Source organism: Ambystoma mexicanum, chromosome 3q, assembly GCF_040938575.1.
Source record: "Ambystoma mexicanum isolate Mex_15411 chromosome 3q, UKY_AmexF1_1, whole genome shotgun sequence".
In the NCBI taxonomy this organism is placed as follows: Eukaryota; Metazoa; Chordata; class Amphibia; order Caudata; family Ambystomatidae; genus Ambystoma; species Ambystoma mexicanum.
The window spans coordinates 144,221,343-144,242,930 of NC_090926.1; the positions used below are offsets into that span (position 1 = coordinate 144,221,343).

The 21,588-nt window shown below is 49.2% G+C and overlaps 1 protein-coding gene across 1 annotated transcript in view; it reads right to left on the reverse strand.

Moving 5' to 3' along the window:
- Positions 1–21,588, reverse strand: part of IGFBP6 (insulin like growth factor binding protein 6) — a 328,363-nt gene that overhangs the window by 68,228 nt on the left and 238,547 nt on the right. Inside the window, exon 3 of the mRNA XM_069653342.1 lies at positions 5,592–5,714. Within this exon, the coding sequence (XP_069509443.1) occupies positions 5,592–5,714 (123 nt within the window). The remainder of the gene's footprint in view (positions 1–5,591; positions 5,715–21,588) is intronic.

The following is a 21,588-nucleotide window of genomic DNA, read 5'->3' on the forward strand; positions in this document are numbered from 1 at the left end:
AATCGTAAGACCAGGAACAATAGCCACAGTGTGTTGCAGCAGATGTCAATGGTACATGGAGCATGCCTACGATGATAAGCAGGACAGAGAAAAACACAGTAGTTATTAGCATTAACACGTTTAAACCAACAAAATCCTACTAAAATACATATATAAAAAACCAAGGGGTGTAAAGGGTTAATGCACAAAATGGGTCCACAACCTAGGAAAGGGAAGGAAGCAGGTAGTGCAGAGTCTTTAGGCAGTTCTGCAGTAATCACAATCCTAACTGAAAGGCAGTCCAGTCCCTAAGAAGAGGGGAGTCTATTGCTCAAATGTACCTGCAATGCTGACGCATGCGGTAGTGCAGATGGGTGAAAATGGGATCTCTTGTAGGGTCTGTAGCAGCTCAGGAAGGAGGTTGAGGTGATGCAGAATAACTTCCCACTATTCGTGGAGGGTCTCCCCATGAGGGTAGAACAGGTTCCAGGAGTTGAGAAAAGTTCTATAGCTCAGGCTGGTCAGGGGCCACTTGCGCGTAAAAATTGATGGTTGCACTATGGGCCACCAGTAAGGGTTGCAATTATTCACTGACCCCGGTGCACTCAGGACCAAACTTCGGCAGTCAAGTCCACTTCGGTTGCAGGTGGCAATCTCACAGCTCTGCGGCTTTCAGCGGCAGGCTTACAGCATTGATTTCCAAATGGGACAATGGCGATTTCTCTGCTCCTGGTGGATGGATCAGGCCAGTTTCACTGTAGCAGAATTCAGGACACAGAGGGGCACAGATGCAATGCACTTGCAAAGTTCGTCAGCATGGCTGGGCAACACGGTAACCGCGTGTACTATAGTTTGCGCTCTGTCTTTACTTCAGATCTAGAAAGGCCAAATATACAAAATTCAGTGTGAGAGTGTTGTGAACAGAGAGCTTGCGATGTACCAAGTTTCAAGGGCCTCCTCGAAACGGCAGCGGTATCAGAGCAAAGAACCTGCGCAAGCTGGTCAGCCCACTGGTTGGCCCAGGGACATTTCTGAGAAAGATTACTTACACGGTTTGATGAAGGTGCTGAGAATAATTAGTCCCACTATTCCATTGGGTCGAAGCGCCTTCGCAGACCTTCTATTTTGACCAGATGCAGAGGGGTCCAGAGGGACAACAGCGGGCTCAGGGTGCCAAACCTTCCAGCGGGTCACCAGCAGTTCTTTGACTCGGCTTCTTAGTTTCAGGATACTTGTATCCTATTCTTCGTTCAGTGAGAACTCCAGAGATCGACATGGTATGGGTGTTTGGAGCCTTCTCTTATCCAGAATCTCCTTCGCGCCAAAACGAAGAGGACCCAATGGGAGATTTTCTCACATACAGGCACACCATATGTGGACCAATCATGGACCACGGTGGTCCCAGGCATTCACAGCACACCAGGCTCTCTGGCACCCAGAATGGGTATTGAAACCAGACAGTCCAGCCCACATCCTGGATGCACACACACAAGACACGCAGAAGCACGCAAAAGCATGCCCAAATAAGGACTGACCAGGGTTGGCTCGACCTGGGGAAGCTGAAGGGGCAAGATGGCCAAAGGAGAGGACAAAGAACCTTGTGGCATGGCCATTTTGGAGCCGGGCCACCTATTCATGCCAAACGGGGTAAACACGGTTTACCTGGCAGGAAAGGGTTAAACATACATGAAAAGATAAGCTGCCACCAGCCCTGTTGAAGGCACATCTGCACTTCCCCAAAAAAATCCTTCGAGAGTATCTAGGGCCTTTAGAAATGACAGGAAGACCCAAGTGCACTATACTGTAAGGTACTTTGTGCACATACAACATGTTGCAGAGACGTTGCAACATTGGCAGGGACTAAGGGAAACAAAGTCTCCCAATACTGACTGTCTTTAATGGCATGTCAGTTTCCCCATAATAAAGTGAGCAAAAAGCTCAGGGGAGTGCAGCTGAAGGTTGTGCTCCACTGGCAAAGTCAGCCTATGGTGTATAACAGCAGCAAAGCGTTGGTGGGTACACAACTGGAGGGAAAATTACACATGAAATGGAAATCTTTCCTAACACTTAGTATAGGCCCTTTTTATTTGACAAGATGCCACTAGGACTGCCTTATTATTATTTGATGGTCGTAGCTTGCTCCCATCTTAGATTTAGGTTTAGATTAGGCGTTTGTTCAACCCAGTTATACAGTTTAATAAACACCCTTGAACTGTGACCACTTGTGTCTGTCTTTACTGTTGCCACCATGTGAGTTCCTTACAGAGGTGGGAGTGACGTTCAAGGGAAAATAGGTAATTGTCTCATGGCCATACAACAGGGGTGTATTTTAGAACAACATGCAAAGTTAGGCACAATTGCAGTAGGTGTGCTGGCATTTCTAGGCAGCAAATAGGGGTGGGGCAGCAAGTTCCAGAAGGGAAAGCGGAGCAGCAGAGGGGAAGTTGGCAAGAGCACCCACACCAGCCATGGTTTCAGGGCTTAGGCAGTGGCTGTGTTACTTTACTTTACTTTTTGCTTTATTACATTTATATTGCTCAGCCATAGACCCATGGGTGTGAGGGCGCAGACAGGGCAGATAAAAGACACGAAAAGACCGGGAAATCCCTACGTATCTCTAGAGCAAGGAAGAAAGGCACTAAGAGGTTCAAAGCCTACTATTTAAAAAGGAAGGTTTTGAGACCCTTCTTGAAGTTACTCAGGGCTACCTATTATTACCTAGATTACCTAGACAAACAGACAGCTTTGTTACGATATGCCAACATGGTTTTAACTTGGGGTACATGAGTTCAACATTGAGGAGGTGGGGGAGAACTTGATGATGGGGAAGGAGTTGCTGGAGCTGATCACTCAAACTGTGGAAGGAATTGGCAGATGAGAGAATTGTGGGCCTTTTCAGGGGGTACCTAATTGCCTCCCCTTTAAAAGTCATCCCCCAGAAGAGAGAGGGAGAAAAGGTATTGATTTATCGTTTGTCATTACCAGAGGGTTTGTCAGTGAATGGTGTCACCCCAGTGTAGGATTGTGTGATTTTCCCCACAAGTGTGAAAACGGTGGTTGAGCTGGTCACGAGGTACAGGAAAGAGGCATTGATGGTGAAGCGGGAAATGAAGTTGGATTTTCCACTTTTCCCTGTGCACCTAGAGGAGTTTAAGCTATTGAGGATGCAGTTCTAAGGGGAACTATTTGTGGATGAAGTGTTGCTGATGGCATACCCAAAGCTCTGCTTTCTCTTTGAATGGTTTAACATGTCACTGCAATGATACTTCTCCTTTAGTACTGCATTCGACCAAGTGCTGCATTTTTTGAATGACGTCTTATTTGTGGGATGGGCCTAGGATGAGGTAAAGTGCCTAAAGTTGTTGGATGAGTTTGTGGCTTTTGTGGAACGGCTGTTGGGTCCCTTGGCACCTGGAAAATGGAAAGCCCAGCTTCAAAGTTGACATTCATGGGAACTGACTTGGATTTAGCTGCAATGGGCTCTAAGGCGGCCATGGACGAAGTTGAGTCACTGCTAGACAGAGGATCTGCCAGTCAAGAAAACAGAGATGCATAAGGTATAGGGGCTCCTTTGTCACGTGCATTTTGTATGCAAACTGGTGGTGCAAGGTAGAACGTTTTAACAGAATGCAGCGCTATCGATGGCAGCAACGTGGTATCCCCACGACAGGATACAGCTGTAAGGAGCACTGAGAGAGGACTTGGCATCATAGCTTAACTCTGCTCAATCAGTGATCAGTGTGAGACCCAGAGGAAAGGGATGTTCAGGTATTTTCAGATGTTTCAGGCACTGGGGGATTCGATCTGTATTGCTAGAGGAGGTGGCAAGTAGAGCAACCAGAGAGGTGTTGAGGAAGAAAGTCCAGCATTGTGTTTTTCCAATTATTTACATTAGTAGTGGGCCTAACACGGTGGAAGAGTGGTACGCTACAGAACGGAAAGATGAATTCTAATGTAGACTTTGAAGAAGTGGTGTCGATAGTGAAAAGGTAGTCAATACGGGATGATACATTGTCAAACTGCTCTGGGTTTCCATGTTACGATGTCTGAACCACAAGGCTATGTCCAGAGCAAGGTATGCACCTGACAAGAACAGCAGAGTAGCTGATGCATTTTCTTGTTTTCTGTGGCAGAGATTCCATGTGCTGGCACCAAAGGCTACTGGGGAACTGGTGAGGGTTTACAATGGTCTGTGGTGGCCGGGGGATAGAAGGCCCTGGAGTTGGTGGAGAAATCTGTGCTGCAGTCACCAGAATCTGGCAGTGAGGTTGTTGGTGCAGGTGGTCTAAGGTGTGACTTGTTGCCCCCAAAGTTAGTAAACCTGTGTTGTTCTGTGTTGTCTTGCTTCCAAAGCAAGCACGTTGCCCCTGAGCTATCCTCCCAAATGGGTGAAAAGAATCTGGTAAGAGACTCCATTGTGCCTTTAGCTAAGAAAATTCAGAGGGATCTTACCAATAAGGGAGGAATGGCCGGAAACTCGGTTACACTGGACAGAGTTATTTCCTAGAAGGTTAGGGTAGAGAGCAGCGAGCACAGTGGTCATAGATTAGGAAAGAAGAAAATGAAGTGAGGAAATAAGAAGGCTGTGCGGGCTCTGGGGCTTTGAGTAGTGTCACACCCTGAAAATAATTTTGTGGCAATAACAGTATTAAGGGAGGATGGGGTACATGTGCCTATGATGACAAATTAGCAATGTACAGGGAATCCTAGTTGCAAAGGAATGTAGTTCTTAATTGTAGCGGAGAGCTTTGATTATTGGGGTTTCGGAGAGACGGCTTTAAAGAGGGCTTGGTTAGTTCTGTAGTGATGGACAGCCCTGTCCCGGTGAAGCTGTGGGGTGGCTTTGCTAGGAGCAGGAGGGAGCAGGCTTCTTGGAATTCCTGGAGGAGTTTCTTGGAATGGTGGGTTGAAGGGGAAGAGCGTTAAGGAGGTTAATTTGTGGCTATGGATATTTAAGCAAACAGTCATGGAAGAGGGAGGCAAAAGGATGGAATTATGGGAGGGGGCAGGAGTTCAAGTTACATGTTAGATGTTGTAGGTTGGTATGATATGCAATTTGAGCCAGGAGAGCAGTAAATTGTAAGCGTGGACACTTAAGGAGCTCATGGTGACAGACAATTCAGGCCGAACCTATTTAAGTGTAACCAGGAGAGTTGAAACTATTGGTCCAGAGAAATGTACAGACATGTGTGCCTATTTTCAAGCTTCTCGTGTACCCCTTGCTTCAGAAAATGGTGAGCCTCTCCTTGCAGCAATGGTCTGCAACCTGTGGCTCTACAGATGGTTTGGACTATGACTCCCATGCTCCCTCCCTGTTGACGATAATGAATTGTGCTACTGGGAGTTGCAGTCCAAAACATCTGTAGAGCCAAAGGCTGCAGACCGGAGTCTCTCATCTCTGCGGCAATGCAATCCAACCGCTGGGGCCAGCAACGCGGCCTTGACACCATTGTCTTTTGTGTGGGGGGAGCTGTATATCATTCAGTTTGAATTCATGTGTCTGTTTCTCTCTGTGCATGCGTGTGGGTCTGTTTGTATTGTTATGTGCCATTCAGTGTTTGCTTATGTGATAAAGTGCCAGACAGTTGAGGCTGGTGAAGAGTTGCCCAGACCTGCTTCCTCCTGTAGAAGCCTCTTGTGTCACAGTTCGGGATGTACATGTCCTTGGCTCTGAAGAAGGGCGACGGGTGCAGCTCTTGCAGGATACGTTCCATATGCTGGCGACAGGGCCCCACCTGCAAGGTGCAAAGGAGACTATTAGCCACAGCATGTGTCCCGAGCACCTGCCACGTCACCAACATTACGTAAGGACTCGCGTGTGAAAGACATGAAGGCGAATAAGTGAACATGCAAGGCAAGGTGCCGCTGCTGCCCGCTGGCATGTCCTGGCCATGTGGATAGAATCACAAAGGTTATTCATCAAGCACCTGCGGTAAGATTATCTAACATTTGCAACAGGGCTGAAAATTGAGCCAAAGCATTGGACAATAGTTTTTCGATCCATAATATCTTTAAAAAAGTTATATTAGGGCACAAATGAATAAGAATGTTTGCACTGTGTTTACTGCTTAACATAAAAATATATGCATTCACTCAATGGGCCTCATTACGAGTTTGGAGGTAGGCATGCCCTTAATAAGGGCATGGGTGCCCCCAAACTCGGGTCCAGCGCCGGGTGCCGCGAAAGGGGAATAACCGGGCCATTCCGACCTTTGCGGGCCCGGTAATTTCCCTTGCGCGGGACCCGGTGCCGGTACATCCCCATTCCCATTTGAGCCCCCATAGGGCTCAATGGGAATGGGGAGGATGGTAGCAGCGGTCCCGTTCATAACGGTACCGTTGCTACCATCCGGTTCTGCTTGCGGGTGCTGCTCTGCATGCAGAGCGGCACCCGAGAGCAGAACTCATAATGCGGCGGTATGCTGCACTATCGGTCCCATTGCCTTACCGCCACATTCATAATGAGGCCCAATGTCTTCAAACCGAAACATTGAGTAAAAAAACACTATGCTTAATGTTTGCCCTAGTGAAAACATCTATATAAATAAAACTGAAAATCTGTTCGTTTATTTGTTTGTTCCTACTACAATTCCACACCGTTCCACCAATCTGCACCACATTAGGACCCTGCAGGGGTGACTGGCTACAGTACATCTGGACACTCCAACCCGATCCCTGGATTTCAGCCCCTGCACACATGAGACGGTTGCCTGGAAGAGGCAAAACATCAAGGTGGTCGTAGAACGACCAGACGGAGCTCATTTCAAGCATCCGGACGCAAGGAACAGAACCTCAAGGTCCCAATTGGACCTCAAAACTCGTTTCAAAGCCCTATAATACACTGAGAGATATGTGCACCACAATGCACCGCCAACATACTACACCGCGGCAGGGTGAGGCGACAGGTGGGGAGAGCTCGCAGAAGGTCCCCTTGTGCGACAGCCCGCCAATTCTCCCCTCCCGTCCTCGTCTGCTGCGTGATTGTCAACAATTGATGAGTGTTATCATGTCTGTCTACAGAACTCGCGCAATGTACGGGCACTTTTTGCTAGTTGTAAATAGAGCCGCAAAATTGGTGCTACATTCATGTGCTGCGTTTCTTTGAAGAAGGAACCAGTGTAGAGGATCTGGGCCCAGAAGTAGGCACAGAGCAGGAGCTTTGGTGCTGCCGCTCCCTAAGTGTTAGGAGTGGGCAGCAGGTGCCGTTGCTTGGAGTTCACGAGCCCTATAGACCAGCAAGGCTAGGTGAATGTATGCCTGGATATGCCACTTCTGGAAAGCACTGATGCCATGTTTTACAGGCATACATAATGAGTGGGTGCAGGATGTGCCACTCATGCAAAGGGCTGTCACCCCCGTCCAGGCATAGGGGCTGAGCACGGTCAGGTATCACGACTGCAAGAGCCTCCGGAGGTATCACCCCTAAATGGGCTGCTCCGCGACTGCTGCCGAGAATAACAGTTTTAAGATTCAATCCGTGCACTGTCGTTTTCCACGGGCTTGCCTCTGTGCCGCCTTGTAGCCTCTGGCATGGTGCAACTTGGGAAAAAGAAGGCATTCAGGCAGGGTTACACACTTCCTTTAAAATGTTAACTAGCATATAATCAGCAGTATTGTTTTAGAACTCAGAAACACGATCTAAAAATAAGATACTTGGTAGGAGACTTATGAAGAACACAAGATGTCTCTCACAATAAAATTGGGAATGTTGGAAAAGAAATGGTTACAAATGAGATGGCTCGGGTGCCTGCAACGTGTCACAAACATGCAACAGGCGAAGAGGCACCAGAGGAGAGAACAGTCAGATGGGTAAAAGAAAGGTTGAGGTTTGGGTAAAAAAAAGCTCCTCATGATGAGTTCATTGGATTTTCTATACAGAATACTGCTGGAGGCAATGGCTACTACCGTGAGCAGTATTTCTGAGAATCTGCCTATTCAGGGTGTGTTTATTATTTATTTGCTTTTTCATGTATATAGCGCACTAAGCCCTCAGGCATCAAGGTCGCTCTTGCATGACCGGTGCAAGACAAAGCATGAACAGCAGGACAGTTTATCAAGCAAATTCGAGATCAACATTTAAGACAGACAGGCAGTTACAAGGGCCAGGATTCCCCACTGGTGGTATTTGATATTCAAGCAATACCACAGATGTATTTTCAGTATTGTTTGAATCCATTTCTACCCTCATAATAAGTCTTGAACTAGCTTTAAAAGAGCACCTTACCAAACAATATACTTAGCAAAAATGAAGTTACATCTTGAAAATATGATGTGTTGTACTCTTTATTACCCTGCCAGAGATAGACTCCGCTGCTGGTCTCTCTGTGCTAAGAGACTCCTCTGGTTTGATAGTTATGTGCGAGATGCACCTAACAAATATAATTATTCCCTCAGCCTTAATGAGCCATTTTAAGATATCCTCATTTCCCCTCCTTAGTCCTCCTTTTTGCACCTCACTTGCCCTCACTCTGGAATCATCCTCCTCACTCACCAAGCCTCACTCTTCACTCCTCATGCTTCATTTGTTCACCTCACTGCCCACACATCAGCCATATTCCTTGTTCCTTCTTCTTATTCTTGATTCATCTTCAGTCATCTGTCATCCACTTTAATCCTCATATCTCACGCCTCTCACATCATCCTTCCTTATTCCTGCCTTGTCCGGGATTCATGATTTGGCAAATAACGCGCCCAAATGAGTTTCACAGGATCACACAATGTTGTCAAGCAAAGAAGCTAGGATCGGATGCCAGACCACCCAGTTTCAGAATTCATTTTAAGCCACTAGCGCACATTTTCCTCTGTTTCTTAGAGGTTTCAGGAAAAAGGGGGTTGAAGTGTAATAAATAAGGAATGAGGAGGATGTGTGACGATTGAGGAGGATGAAGGATCATTGCCTCATTGATCGTACATTGTGCATTTTTGGACAAGGGTGGAGAGGATAACTCAGGCATGGGGAGGATGAGTGAAAAGCCAGGGTTGTTGAGTGAGGATTATAGCAGAATCTTAAGTACAGACGAGGAGCAAGGAGGAGAGCACTGAAGATGTTCTAAAATAGATGCTGCGCAATGTGTTCTGTAAACATTAATGTTAATGTTAAAGGTATTTGTACTGCGCACCATCACCAACGGAATTGGTCCCCAGGCTCTCAGGCGGATCTGCATACAAGAAGGCGGGTGGGGGGGTTAATCGGGTGAAGAAGGAGTAGGAAAGTGAGAAGGTGGTGTTCTGTTGGCAGCTTCAGTTTGGTTTCACCGTGCGCTGAGCTTGGGTGTGAATATCGGATCGATGTGAGTCCTTGTGTGCTGTTGGTGCGAGTTATGTGTTGTTTGTTTGTTGTTGCAGTGTGGTGAAGTGTGTGCGGTTTGCCGTGCGAGAGGGTGGTTGTGTGGACTTTTGTGTGAGTTAAGTATGCAGAAATTTGAGCTTTTGGGTTAGTGGGTTGTATGTCTCTTGGTCCTTATAATTCTTATTCTATGTATCCGGTTGTCCTATGGAGTAGGCATATTCTTTCTCTTTTTCTTTCCTGTCCGTCTAATTTTAGGAGTGATGGCGTGGCAAGTTCCCAGCTGTGTTATTTCCGACCTTTGTGTACCAGGCTGAGGTGCGTATTGTCCCCTAATCTGGTATTGGTGCCGTATTTTTACAATCACCCGTTCCCTTCCTATCTATTTCCTGTCGGTGATCCATTGCAGCCTGTGTTTACTTTGTAGGCCAAGTTGTTATTGACATATCACCCTTACCCAGTGGTGGAAATGGAAAATAATTGGTGGGGGGAGGCCGCAAGGGTCGTGGTGGGGGGCAGAGTTTGGGGGGCGGTGCCCGAGGAGGCAGGGTTTAGGGGGCTGAGCTGGCAGTTGACCTCCGATCAAAGGAAATGTCCAAAATAATAGTTTAAAACAGCGCAATTTCTTTCATGCTGCTTCTTTTCCTAACCATATATCAATTCCACTTTAAACCACTTCCATGGCACGGGTGATGAGTTACTTCACTATGTGGATAATAGTTTTGACCATTGTTGCTGAGTAAATATTCTTTAAAATGCACAATTTGCATCCCATTTTATGAAGAAAACTCCCCCTTGGGTACTATTCGAACAGGGTGATTTCTGTTTGCTATAAACAACGTTTCCTTTTACTTGAAACACACCCAGCACACCTCCTGCAGCTCTCCTCTGACAGCAGTTGGGTGGCTGCATCGTGTGGGATAGTTTTAATGTTAATAGGGGTATTTATATATTCATGCAATGTTTGTCGTATACCTGTATATTTATTTATTTATGCAGTGTTTGTCGGATACAGGTTTCCGACAAATATTGCATAAATAAATAACCCGGGTCCATGTATGCGACAAACATTACATAAACAAATAAATAAACCAGGTCGTGGCTGGGGACCGGATCGTGGCTGAGGACTGTAATTTCCTCTGGTGACCCCCTTGTATGGGGTCACCAGAGGAAGTTACAGTTTGCTCGTGGGCACTTTCTTTCTTTTTTTTCCCCAGTGCTGACTCCGGCCCGATCCTGAGATCTGGCTACACATCTGGTGCTGCATCTCGGATCCGGTGAGAGCCGGCCCAATCGCCAGCGCTGCCCTTACCCTTCCATCCCGCTCTCTGCATGATCGTTCTTTGGTATGATTCTAGCTTATCTATCTTTCAGTTAGTATGTTGATATGCCGTAGATTGTTCTTCCCTTACTTCAGTTGATGAGCGGTAGCTTAGGGAGATGGGGATGATTGGTTTCCTCTCTCAGCAGTGTTTCAACTGTGTATGTGCACCCATAGGCACTCTTTCCAGTTATAGGGTGAAGAGCCAAGATTTGAGGAGTTTTCTGAATAGGAGGTGATCTCTTGTGTTATGTGTGTTCTTCGGTAGCTCGTTCCAGGTTTTTGGGGCAAGGTGAGAGAAAGAGGATCCTCTAAATGTTCTTTTGTTGTATGGTTTTGGTTCCAAACAAATGTTGCTGCTGGATCTGAGTGGCCTTGTTAGGCAGTGTATGTTTATTCTTTCTTTTAGGAACTCCACGCCTTGGCCGTGGATTGCTCTGCGCGTTATGCATATTGATTTGAACTTGATCCGCTGTTTTATTGGTAGCCAGTGTAGCATTTTCAGCGCTGGTGTGATGTGTTCTCTTCCCCGGTAGTTTGAGTAGCAATCTGGCTGACACTTTTGTATGCGTTGGAGTTTTTTTAGAAGTTGTTGTGGCATGCCCAGATATAGGCTATTGGCGTAATCTACTCTCGACATGACGAGAGCGATGGCGGTGAGTGTTTTGTTGGCGAATGACAGGAATGGTAGGATCCTTTTTACTGCTCGCAGGAGAAAGAAGCATTTCTCGATTTGAGCGTTTACTTGTGGCTCTAGAGTAAATTCATTGTCCATCAGGACTCCCAGGTTTTTTACAATCGACGATGGGGCTGGGGTTGTGCCAAGTTCTGTTGGCCAGGGGAGGTAATGGTTTTTTCCCCTTCTGTTTTTGTGATGATCATTATTTCTGTTTTGCCTGGGTTGAGATTGAGGTAGTTTGAGTTCATTCACAAAGGCAGCTCTCTAATGTTGTGTTTTCTTCTTGTGTGTCTTGTATTTTGTAGACTATTTGGCCCTCATTACGACCCAGGCGGTAAGTTACCGCCTGGGCCGTGACTTTACCACCATGGCGTAAACTATGTTTACGCCATGGTGGTTGGCGGACTTACCGCCCCATTCCGACCTTGGCGGGGCGGTAAGTCCCCAATCCCCATTTACCCTTCCCCATTCCCATTTTTGCCCCATAGGGCATAATGGGAGTGGGGAAGGCGTTAATTACACCACCGTAAATTACGGTGGCGTAATTAACTCCATGGTCCCTTAGCGCCATGGATTTTAACACCTGCTAAAAGCAGGTGTTAAGTCCGCCATGGCGCTAAGGGACCTCGTACTCAGGCGGTAAGGGTCGGCGCTGTTTACGGCGCCGTAAACCCCTTACCGCCTGAGTTGTAATGAGGGCCTTTGTGTGTCGTCAGCGTAGTTGTAACAGATGAGGCCATGTCTTTTAATGATCTTGATTAGTTGAGACAGGTAGATGTTGAATATTAGCAGGGAGAAGGATGATCCTTGTGGGTTGGATTTGAAAGGTTTGATCCATATGGTTTCTGTTCTGTTTGTTAGGAAGGATTTGATCCATGGTAAGGCACGGTCAGTGGTTCCAGTTTCTTCCAATCTCATGATGAGGTTATCGTAGTTAACTGCGTTGAATGCCGCAGAGAGGTCTAGAAGTATCAAAGCAGTACTATTGTCTGAGTCTGTGTTTGCCTTTAGATCATCACAGATTGAGAGAAGTGCTGTTTCCGTTCCTCTCATTGGTCTAAAGCCTACTTGTACCTGGTCCAATAGACGGTGCTTTCCTATGAATTCTTGGGTTGTTCTATATATGTATGTTTCCAGCATACAAATGCACATACAAGCCCAGTTTAGCCACTGTGCACTGCACATGCACACCATAACTACCAGTGCTTTAAGTGGCATGTAAAATCGAGGGGGGCTCTGCGAAGGGACGTGGCCTAGTGGGGGTGTGGCTGAACAGGTAGCAGGCAAGTGCCACCGACCACCGCTAGCCATCCATTTGCAGCGATAAGCACCCTCTCAGTCAGGGTGGGAGTGTGATGATCACTGCATCTCTTACATAAAAGGATAACTGGCGGGGGAAACGCCACACCTTTTCTTCCTTGATTGTTGTGCTGACTCCTGCCAGGCATCCCTTTAACTAAGAGATAAAGGGGTGATGACCCTTGCACCCAGGGGGAAGGGGATGATAATCCCTGTATCTTTTAGCTAAAGGGATGTCAGGTGGGGGTCTGAGCCACATCTTTTCTTCCCTAATGGCGGTGTCGACCTACGCCAGGCATAACTTTAACTAAGAGATGCAGCAATCAATCTTGGGTGATCGCTCTTAGTTAAGGGGATGTCTGGCAGGGATGAGTGCCACCATTAAGCATGAAAAGGCAAGGCCGCTAGAAGCGGAGGCCTTTTTTCCTATAGCATGAAGCTCTTGCATGTGAACGAGAGCTTCAGGCTTTAGGAAAAAGGCACCTGTTCTAACAGCATCGCTTTTTATTCCATAATGATGGCGCTGGGCTGTGGGAGGTGGGACACCTCAAAGATTAGTACTGGGACGAGGAAGAGTAGGACTAGGAGTAATTAAGTTTACCGGCAAGTAATCCAGACATTGCCTCCATGTCCTGCTTCCTCATCCCAGTACTAATCTTTGAGGCATGCCAACTCCAGAGAGAATGGGCCTAGAACAAACCCCACTGCTCAGGCAGAGCAATGCAAACCGACCAACAGCAAACCATGGACGCCCATAGCACAAGACAGTGGCATCCACAAGCAGAGCCCAGAAGTGCAAAACACAAAACCTCTGGCCCAAAGACTAACACCAGACAGCGCACAGAGCCCATATGAACACCTGCAAGCCAATGGGCAGGCCAGAACCAGCAAGCCTGCCAATTGCAAACCCATACTCCAAACACGCAGCCAGCGGATTGCCCCCAACCTCGCAGCGAAGGAGGCGAATGCCACCACAGCAAAGAAACACAATGGGGCAGCACAAGAGGCACCATGAGCCACCAAACAGCAGGAAGCTGTGCCCCATGCAGACCTGCCCGCTAGGCCAGCCGGAAAAGGGATACATCCAGAGAAAACAGGTCTGGGAGATGGCCCCACACAGCCGACGACCGAGCCTGGGCACAGATGACTCCCCACCAGGGGAGGAGCCCCCAAAGGCACAACATGCCCGAGGAGGAACAATGCACAGAGCCATGCCACAAACCCCAGGACAGCACACCCCCCCAAACATCCAAAGAAGCCCAGCATAGCCCCACCAGGAAAGAAGAGGGAAGGCCAAACCACTGAGAGACACGAAACTCAGACCCAGGGGGAATGTGAGACGACACTTAAGGGACGGAGCAGCAAGAGAGATCGACAAGAAGAAGCTCTGCAAGAGAGAGCACCAATCACACCAAGCCGATGGCCCAAGGTAACAACACCAAGAAGGTATGGAGAAGAACGGAGAACCCCAGCAGGCAAAGGAGATGCAACATGCCCAGCACAGGAGACCCTAGTACCTCACAGATCCACGAAGGACATCCATGCAGCACCCAGACCACCAAGGGGAACACCCGCAGAGAAGGCCCACCAGCGAGTCTACCTGACCCCAGATGAGACAAGTCGACAAGGCCAAAAGACAAGCATCCGCCCAGGCACCCAACCGCAAGACAGGGGCCCCAGAGACCAGGAGCAGGAGCACCTCAACCCAGAGACACAGGCCACCACAGAAGTGATGACCAAAAGCAACAGGACCAACCACCAAGCAAGCCGGCAGCAGGGGCAACAACAAAGAGGAGAGGGCCGCCAGAGGAACCCCCGCAGGAGGTCGGGCAGGCAGAGCCACCACCAAGGGAACCTGAAGGGAGAGACCCAACCAGATTAGGGTTGCTAAGGACAGGGAAGCCCTATTCCAGAACCCCAGAAAGAAGAACAGAAGGGGCAGCAGAGGAAGGCTGGACCAGGGACAAGAGTGGCACCGCACCCGCAGGAAGACCCCAACTGAAGCCACGGCTTGGAACAGAAAGTGACCCAGGCAGACCTGCACCCAGCAGGTGTGGGTGAGAGGGAGCAGGACCCGACCCACTGCAGAACAGAACATGACCCATGAAGCAGAAGGTGGTGCGACAGCCTCAGGCTTAACCATGACCAGAGGAGGAGGAAGCCCAAAATCTGCAGAAGGGAGCATGCGCCACCACACAGAGAGCAAGAGACTGATGTCCCAGGTATCTCCAGAAATCCTTGCCACAGGGAAAAAAAAGAGAGTCAGGCAACCCCCAACAGGTCAGGCACAGGGTCACTACAGGTGAGGCAGTGATGAACAGACAGAGCACCCTTTCCATCCCCTCACCAAGAGACCCTGAGCACTGGGTCGAGACCAGGAATGTAAGGACAGATGTGCCAGAGGGGAGGGCCGGGGTGCCAAAATAGACAATGCTGCAACAACCCGTACACCCAACATCCCAGGGACCACTGCAGGCAAGACGCAAAGTGACCAGCAAGGCCACAGTTACAGGTCGGAGGCTGCCTGCCAACCCAAAGGGGGAGGAGACTGACCACAGGAACTCAGGGCGCACAGACACAGCCGTAACAGGGTCACTGAGAAGGTGAGAACTGACAGAAGAGCACTGGGGCCGCGACCGCCAGAAGCACCGAATGCAAAACCAAACCTCCTGCAGATGGCAGACACCAGCCCCGAAGGCAGGGACTATAGAGCAGGGAGGAACAGCCACATAATCCAGGGCCAGAGGTGCACCCCCATTTCAAGGTAAGTTCCTCTGGGCCTCCATAACAGTCTGATTGCATCTAAAGTGTCTTGTGCGCCTTTTGCTAACCTTGTGCAACTCAGCACCTTTTTTGCTCCGTTCAGCCCACTCCTGGGCCTTTCTTTCTTCACCGTAGCAGCTCTAGAGGGTGTTTGCCGGTGTTCGCAGTGGGAGCATACAGCGCAGCCATCAAGCAGCAGCGACTGACACAGTAAGAAAGTTGTGGCCAGGGGGAACAGCCAGTACTGCTCACTATTTATCTGTCCCTCCTCTCTTATTACTCCTATTAGCTAAATTCATGTTAACCATTTCTGGCACTAGGTGAATTATGTTAGCCATTGGGGTCTTACCCTCTTTCAGGAAAGTCAAATCTGTGTGCTATTACAGTGCTGTTGTGTTTAAAAATTATGCTTTTCCCCTCCTTCTAAGAAAGTCGAATCTGTGTGCTTTTACAGTTCTGTTGTGTTTAAAAATTAGGCATTTTCCCCTCCTTCTAGGAAAGTCGAATTTGTGTGTTTTACAGTGCTGTTGTGTTTAATAGAATTTGCCGTTTTCCCCTCCTTACAGGAAAGTCGAACCTGTGTGCTTTTACACTGCTGTTGTGTTTCAAAATTAGGCGTTTCCCCTCCTTCTATGAAAGTTGATTCTGTGTGCTTTTACAGTGCTGTTGTGTTTAAAAATTAGGATTTTCTCTCTTTCAGGAAAGTCGAATCTGTTGTTTTTACAGTGCTGTTGTGTTTAAAAAATGTGGCTTTTTCCCCTCCTTCTAGGAAAGTCATATCTATGTGCTTTTACAGTGCTGGTGTGTCTAAAGATTAGGCTTTTCCTGTACTTCTATGAAAGTCGAGTGTGTGCTTTTACAGTGCTTTTGTGTTTACAAATTAGGCTTTTCCCTCTTTCAGGGACGTCAAATCTGTGTGTTTTACAGTGCTGTTGCGTTAAAAAATGTGGCTTTTTAACCTCCTTCTAGGGGGTTGGATCTGTGTGCCTTTACAGTGTTGTTGTGTTTAAAAATTAGCCTTTTCCCTCTATCTGTGATTTTCCCTCAATCCTAACAACTCGCTTCTAGGTTTTTTGCTTTCTCGTGTATGATGCAACCTGGGCCTTTTTTCCCCTTTCCTGGACACTTAAATCTTGATTGTTGCTTTGCTAGGTGGTGTAGTTTGGTTTTGTGCACTGCAGTTTCTCCCTCTTTCCCTCTCTCCCCCGTTCCTTCTCTCTGCGCTCTCCCTCAATGGTGCAGTCTATTTCCCCTATATTCTCTAACTGCTATTCTATCACCTATCCTATCCCTCGTGCAAAGTCTCGAAGGAAAATGTTCAAGAAGATTCTCCTGGTCTCCAATCCAGGGCTGCACATCCTTGACACCTATGTCAACGCTTCTTCCAGGCAGACTTTCACTGACATCCTCTTTGTCGTCCTCTCTCCTGACCGTTGGAGTCCCCATATGGTCGAAATGCTCTCCCCTTTTTACACCTCTCCCATTAATGGTGGAAGCCGCTGGGAAGTACTCCTGGCATCCTTCCTGTCCTCTAGGGCCATCATTAATGTCCACCTAAATGGCACTGTCATGTTTTAGGGCTCTAAGCCCAACCTCCTCCTTTTTGATAGGTGTCTTCCCTCTCTCATCAACTTCCTCCTTTCTCCTGCCACTCCTCCTTCTGCCACCCCTCCGGCCCCTCTATCACCTCCGACAGGTGTACCACACTCCTGTACCCCTCCTTGGAAGACCCTCAAATGTGGCAACATGCTCCACTTAGCTACCCTCAATTCTTGTTCTGCCGTCAAACACTCCTCTGACATCTGCCACCGCCTTGAAGACCTTGACCTCAACGTCCTTGCTCTCACCAAAACGTGGGTTCACTGCCAGGTCTGTCACGAGTTTTGACACTCTCCTCCCTTAGGGCTACAAGATTCTCTCTAAGCCCAGGCCTAACCAGTCTGGGGGGGAGGCACTGATCTTCCCTGAGTGGGTCCCTGCTGCTATCATACCCACTCAGGCCTACTCCTCTTTCAAGTGCATCATCTGCAGGCTGGATGTTTTTCCTGTTCTCTCTCTGACTCTGGGCACCATCTACAGGCCCCGGGCTAGCTCTCATTCTTCCGCTAGGAGTGGGCTGACCTCACCTCTTCTTTCCTGGCCTTTACTTCCAAGATTCCCCTCCCTTCATCTCTCCTGGCCCCCACCCCCAAGATTCCCCTCCTAAGAGACTTCTATATTCTCCTTGACTCCCCTGATGTGGCTTCTGGAATTTTCCGCAACCTCTGTGACTCTCTTTCCCTCTCCATTGTTCCATCCAGCCAACACGCTCAGCCGGACACACCTTGGATGCTCTCATCTCTGCAGACATCCCCATTTCCAACCCTCTCATTACTCCTCTCTCCTGGTCTGGCCGTTCTCTCTTTTCCTCTCACCTGGAACTCCTGGGTCCCTCCGCTAAGTCCCCAACCACACTGCCGGTCTCTTTCTCCCTCATTTGACCCATGAAGCAAATGTCAGTTGCTGCTTTTGCTGCCACCTTCATTCCCCCTCCTACTCCTGCCATTGACTCACACTTTGACACAGCCCTTACTAATCTTCAACTCTCCATCTACAACACTCTTGACATCCTTGCCCCTGTCATGAGGATACGCATAAAACCTGCCTCCAAGTGCAACTGCTATGACTCTGACCTTGCCTCTCTGAAACGCAAATGCAGAGCAGCTGAGAAGAAGTGGCGGGTTTCAAGCACATCCTCTGACAAACTGGCCTGCCACAGACTTTCCATCTGTTCGAAGAAGAGGGCCTATGTCCAAGCCTGCATCTCTGGGGCCATTAACAACATGGCTAAACTTTTCAAAATCTGAAAGGAACTTGCCAATCCTACTGCAGTCTCCATTTCTCCTCTGCCTTTCCTGGCCCTCTGCACTTCTCTGGCCTCTCACTTCATTACTAAAATGCAGGACATGCTGCCTGCTCTCTCTCCTCTACCCCCCCACCATTCGCCCTCACCTGCTCTTAGGCCTCAATTGCCCCCTCCTTCCTGCCTACTCTCCTCTTTCTCTCCCATATCACCTGATGAGGTTTCTAGACCAGTCTGCTCTTTGAAAGTCTCATCCAAACAGGTGTTCCCCTGCTCCTCCACAACTATCAAGGACATTGTCTCGCTTGCTCCAGCCTTGGCTGATTTCTGCAATCACTACTTTGCCACTGGATTTTTCCTGTCACTCCTCAAGCACTCCCTTATGCACCCTCTCCTCAAAAATCCTTCTGCCGACCCTTTCTGTCTTGCTAACTACCGCCCTATCTCCATTACCCCCTTCCAGGGAAAACTCTTGGAAAAGCTGGTCATCTCCCAGCTCATCCACCACACTGAATTTGTTGGTTGTCTCCATGACCACCAGTCTGCCTTCAGAGCTGCCAGAGGCATGGACACTGCACCCCTGAACACCCGTGAAGATTTGTTCTCTAATCTCAACTCCAACTCTCCTTCCATTCTCATCCATCTTGACCTCTCCTCTGCCTTTGATATGGTCAATCATGCCACCCTTATGAATCGGCTCTGTGATACCCTTGGCATCACGGACCTGGCTCTGGAGTGGCTGACCTCCTTCCTATCGGAAAGACTGTTCCCAGGTTCGAATGGGCCCTTTTCTCTCCTCCATCTCACTCTCCACCTGTGGTGTCCCCGGGGGCTCTATTCTCTCACTTTGACTTTTCAACATCTACCTTGCCCTCCCTAGCCTATCTGATCTCTGCCTTCTCCCCTAACTTCCAGTGTTATGCAGATGACACACAACTCTCCTTCAAGCATCCCTCCTATGCCTCCTCCTCTTCCTATCTCGTACCTCTCTGTCTGCTATTCAGGCATGGTGCACTGCTAATGATCTCTGTCTTAATGCCAGTAAGAGTGAGATCCTTCGTATTGGGACTCATGCCTCCTCTTTTCCCCCTACACTCTGGCTGCCCTCCATGGGCTCCCTCCCCTGGCCCTTCTGTGAGGCAAAAAACCTAGGTGTCATCTTCGACTCCTCTCTCTCCTTTTCTCCTCACATCACGGACCTTGACAAGAAGGCTCACGTTCAGCTTCACCTCCTCAGAAGCATTCTTCCTTTCCTCGCCTTCCCCCAGAAACTCAATGTCTCCTCTCAAGGCTGGTGTAACAGCCTCTTCCTCAGCGTACCTAACTCCTCCGTTCAACTAATCCAGAGTAGGACTGCAAGACTTATCCTTGGCCTCAGGCCCAGGGACCGCATCTCTCTGCCCTAATATCTCTCCACTGGCTCCCGGTTGCTGCAAGGATCAAGTTCAAAACCCTCTGCATCATCCAGAAGGCTTTCTGGGGCATAGGACCCCTCTACATCCAACTTTCTCTCCCTAAATGTCCCCCTGCTAGAGCCCTTCAGTCTTCTAACTCCAACTCTCTGCAGATCAGACGCTTCTCCAAGCAGAGAGTGGGGGGTAGATCTCTCTCCTCTGTAGGTGCCTCTCTGTGGAATGGCCTCCCTGCCCGCTCAGACTTGAGCTGGATCTCCTTAATTTCCAGAAGCTTCTCAAGACCTTTCTTTTCTCTTCCTCCTTCCCTCTACCCCTCCCCTGCTAATTTCTCCCCCCTCTGCCTCTTGACTTGCTGCCTGGTGCGTTTTGATTCTCACAGGGCACCAGGCCCTCCCTTACCAATCTACCCCTGCACTTGGTATCCTCTGACCCCCCAAACCTGCACTTGCCCTTCTGGGATCCCTCCCCCTACACTAGCTTGGCTGAGCCTGCACCTCGTTAGACCTTTCAGCCCTTTCCTCGCACTTAGTACGGGGTCCTTCTGCCCCTGTACTCTCTTCTACCTGGGCTCCGTCCACCTGGCCTCCCCGGGCACTCACTTAACTTTCCGGCACTTCCACCCTCCGCTCTCTCCTGCACTTCTCTTACTGCACTTGCACAATCCGAATGTCAAAAGTCCTAGTAGGACCATTCTATTTTGTCATCCCTGTCCCCCTCCCCTTGTCTTGTTGTGCCTTAAAACACATTGTTTATAGGCGCATTATAAAAACCCAATAAATAAATAAAATAAATAAAAACAACTCCAGAACGACAAACATCTCCCACACCGTGGGACCCCGGATAGCATTCACCGGTGTTACAGAGGACCACCCCACCAGGCTCGGGAGGACGCCAACCACCTGAAGCACCTGTGGCACTGAGGTTGCAGCCCCCAGCAAAGGGCACAGTGTTGCCAAAACCTAGGCACTGCTCAGGAGCTCTCTAGTCCCCCAGGTTTACAGGCCACAATCAGGGAGAAGGGGAGGCCCAACACAGAGAGCGTGCAGGAACCGGGGGAGCGGTGTGAGGTCCGGAGAGGCCCATGGCTCAGCCACTGGCAACCCCATGGAAAGAGCCACCCGGACAAGGACAAAAGCAGGAACCCCCCTAACACATTCCCACAGACAGGCTACATGGTGATGAGAAGGTGAGTCACCACTGCTAGAGACAAGTGGACTCAGAAGAAGAAGAAGGAGGAGGGGAGATCCAAACCCCAGCCCTACACCGAAGACCCGTAGGAATGAGGTGACACAGCACAAACAAGGAGCACCTGTTGTACAGTAAAGTAAGTGCTAGCCCGCAGATGGTGTAACAGCATCAGCACTCATGCACAGAGCCCTCATGAACCGTGGGCACCCTTTTATTGTTCAGGTTACTACAGCTGGTTTGGGAAAGGGGTTTACAGCCCAACAGAAGAGGCCGCCAGAAGCCCAGCAAGAGATGAGCCTGTCCTCTAATACAACGGGAAAGAGGAGGAGAAGGGAGAAGGAGACTGAGGTTCCCAGGCCCCCACCCAGGAGAAGGTAGCCCCATGACCAACACAGCCAACACCAGAGGGCACTGCTAGCTGGCTCTGGCGCAGCCTATGCAGGAACAGCCAGGTGCTTAGCAACACGCATTGCCACAGGTAGACCCCTGCACCACCTGTTGAGTACCGCCACTGCACAAACCGGCACACTTCCGCCCGGGGTGCGACCGCCCCGGCCCATGCCACTGCACCAGGGGCACGCTCTGCGGGCCCGGCAGAGAACTCCCGCACACTGCATGGGTCAGAAAATGACAATCCGGCTCGCCAGTCCTCCGCCTGGGTGCGATTGCCCCGGGCCACACCAACCACACCGGGGAACCGCTCCACAGAACCAGGGAGCACACCAGTACGTGAGGAGAATCACAACCGCTGCACCATGCTATACAGGGATGACAGGAGACCATGGCCCAAGGCCTGCGCTCAACAGGGCGACCCTG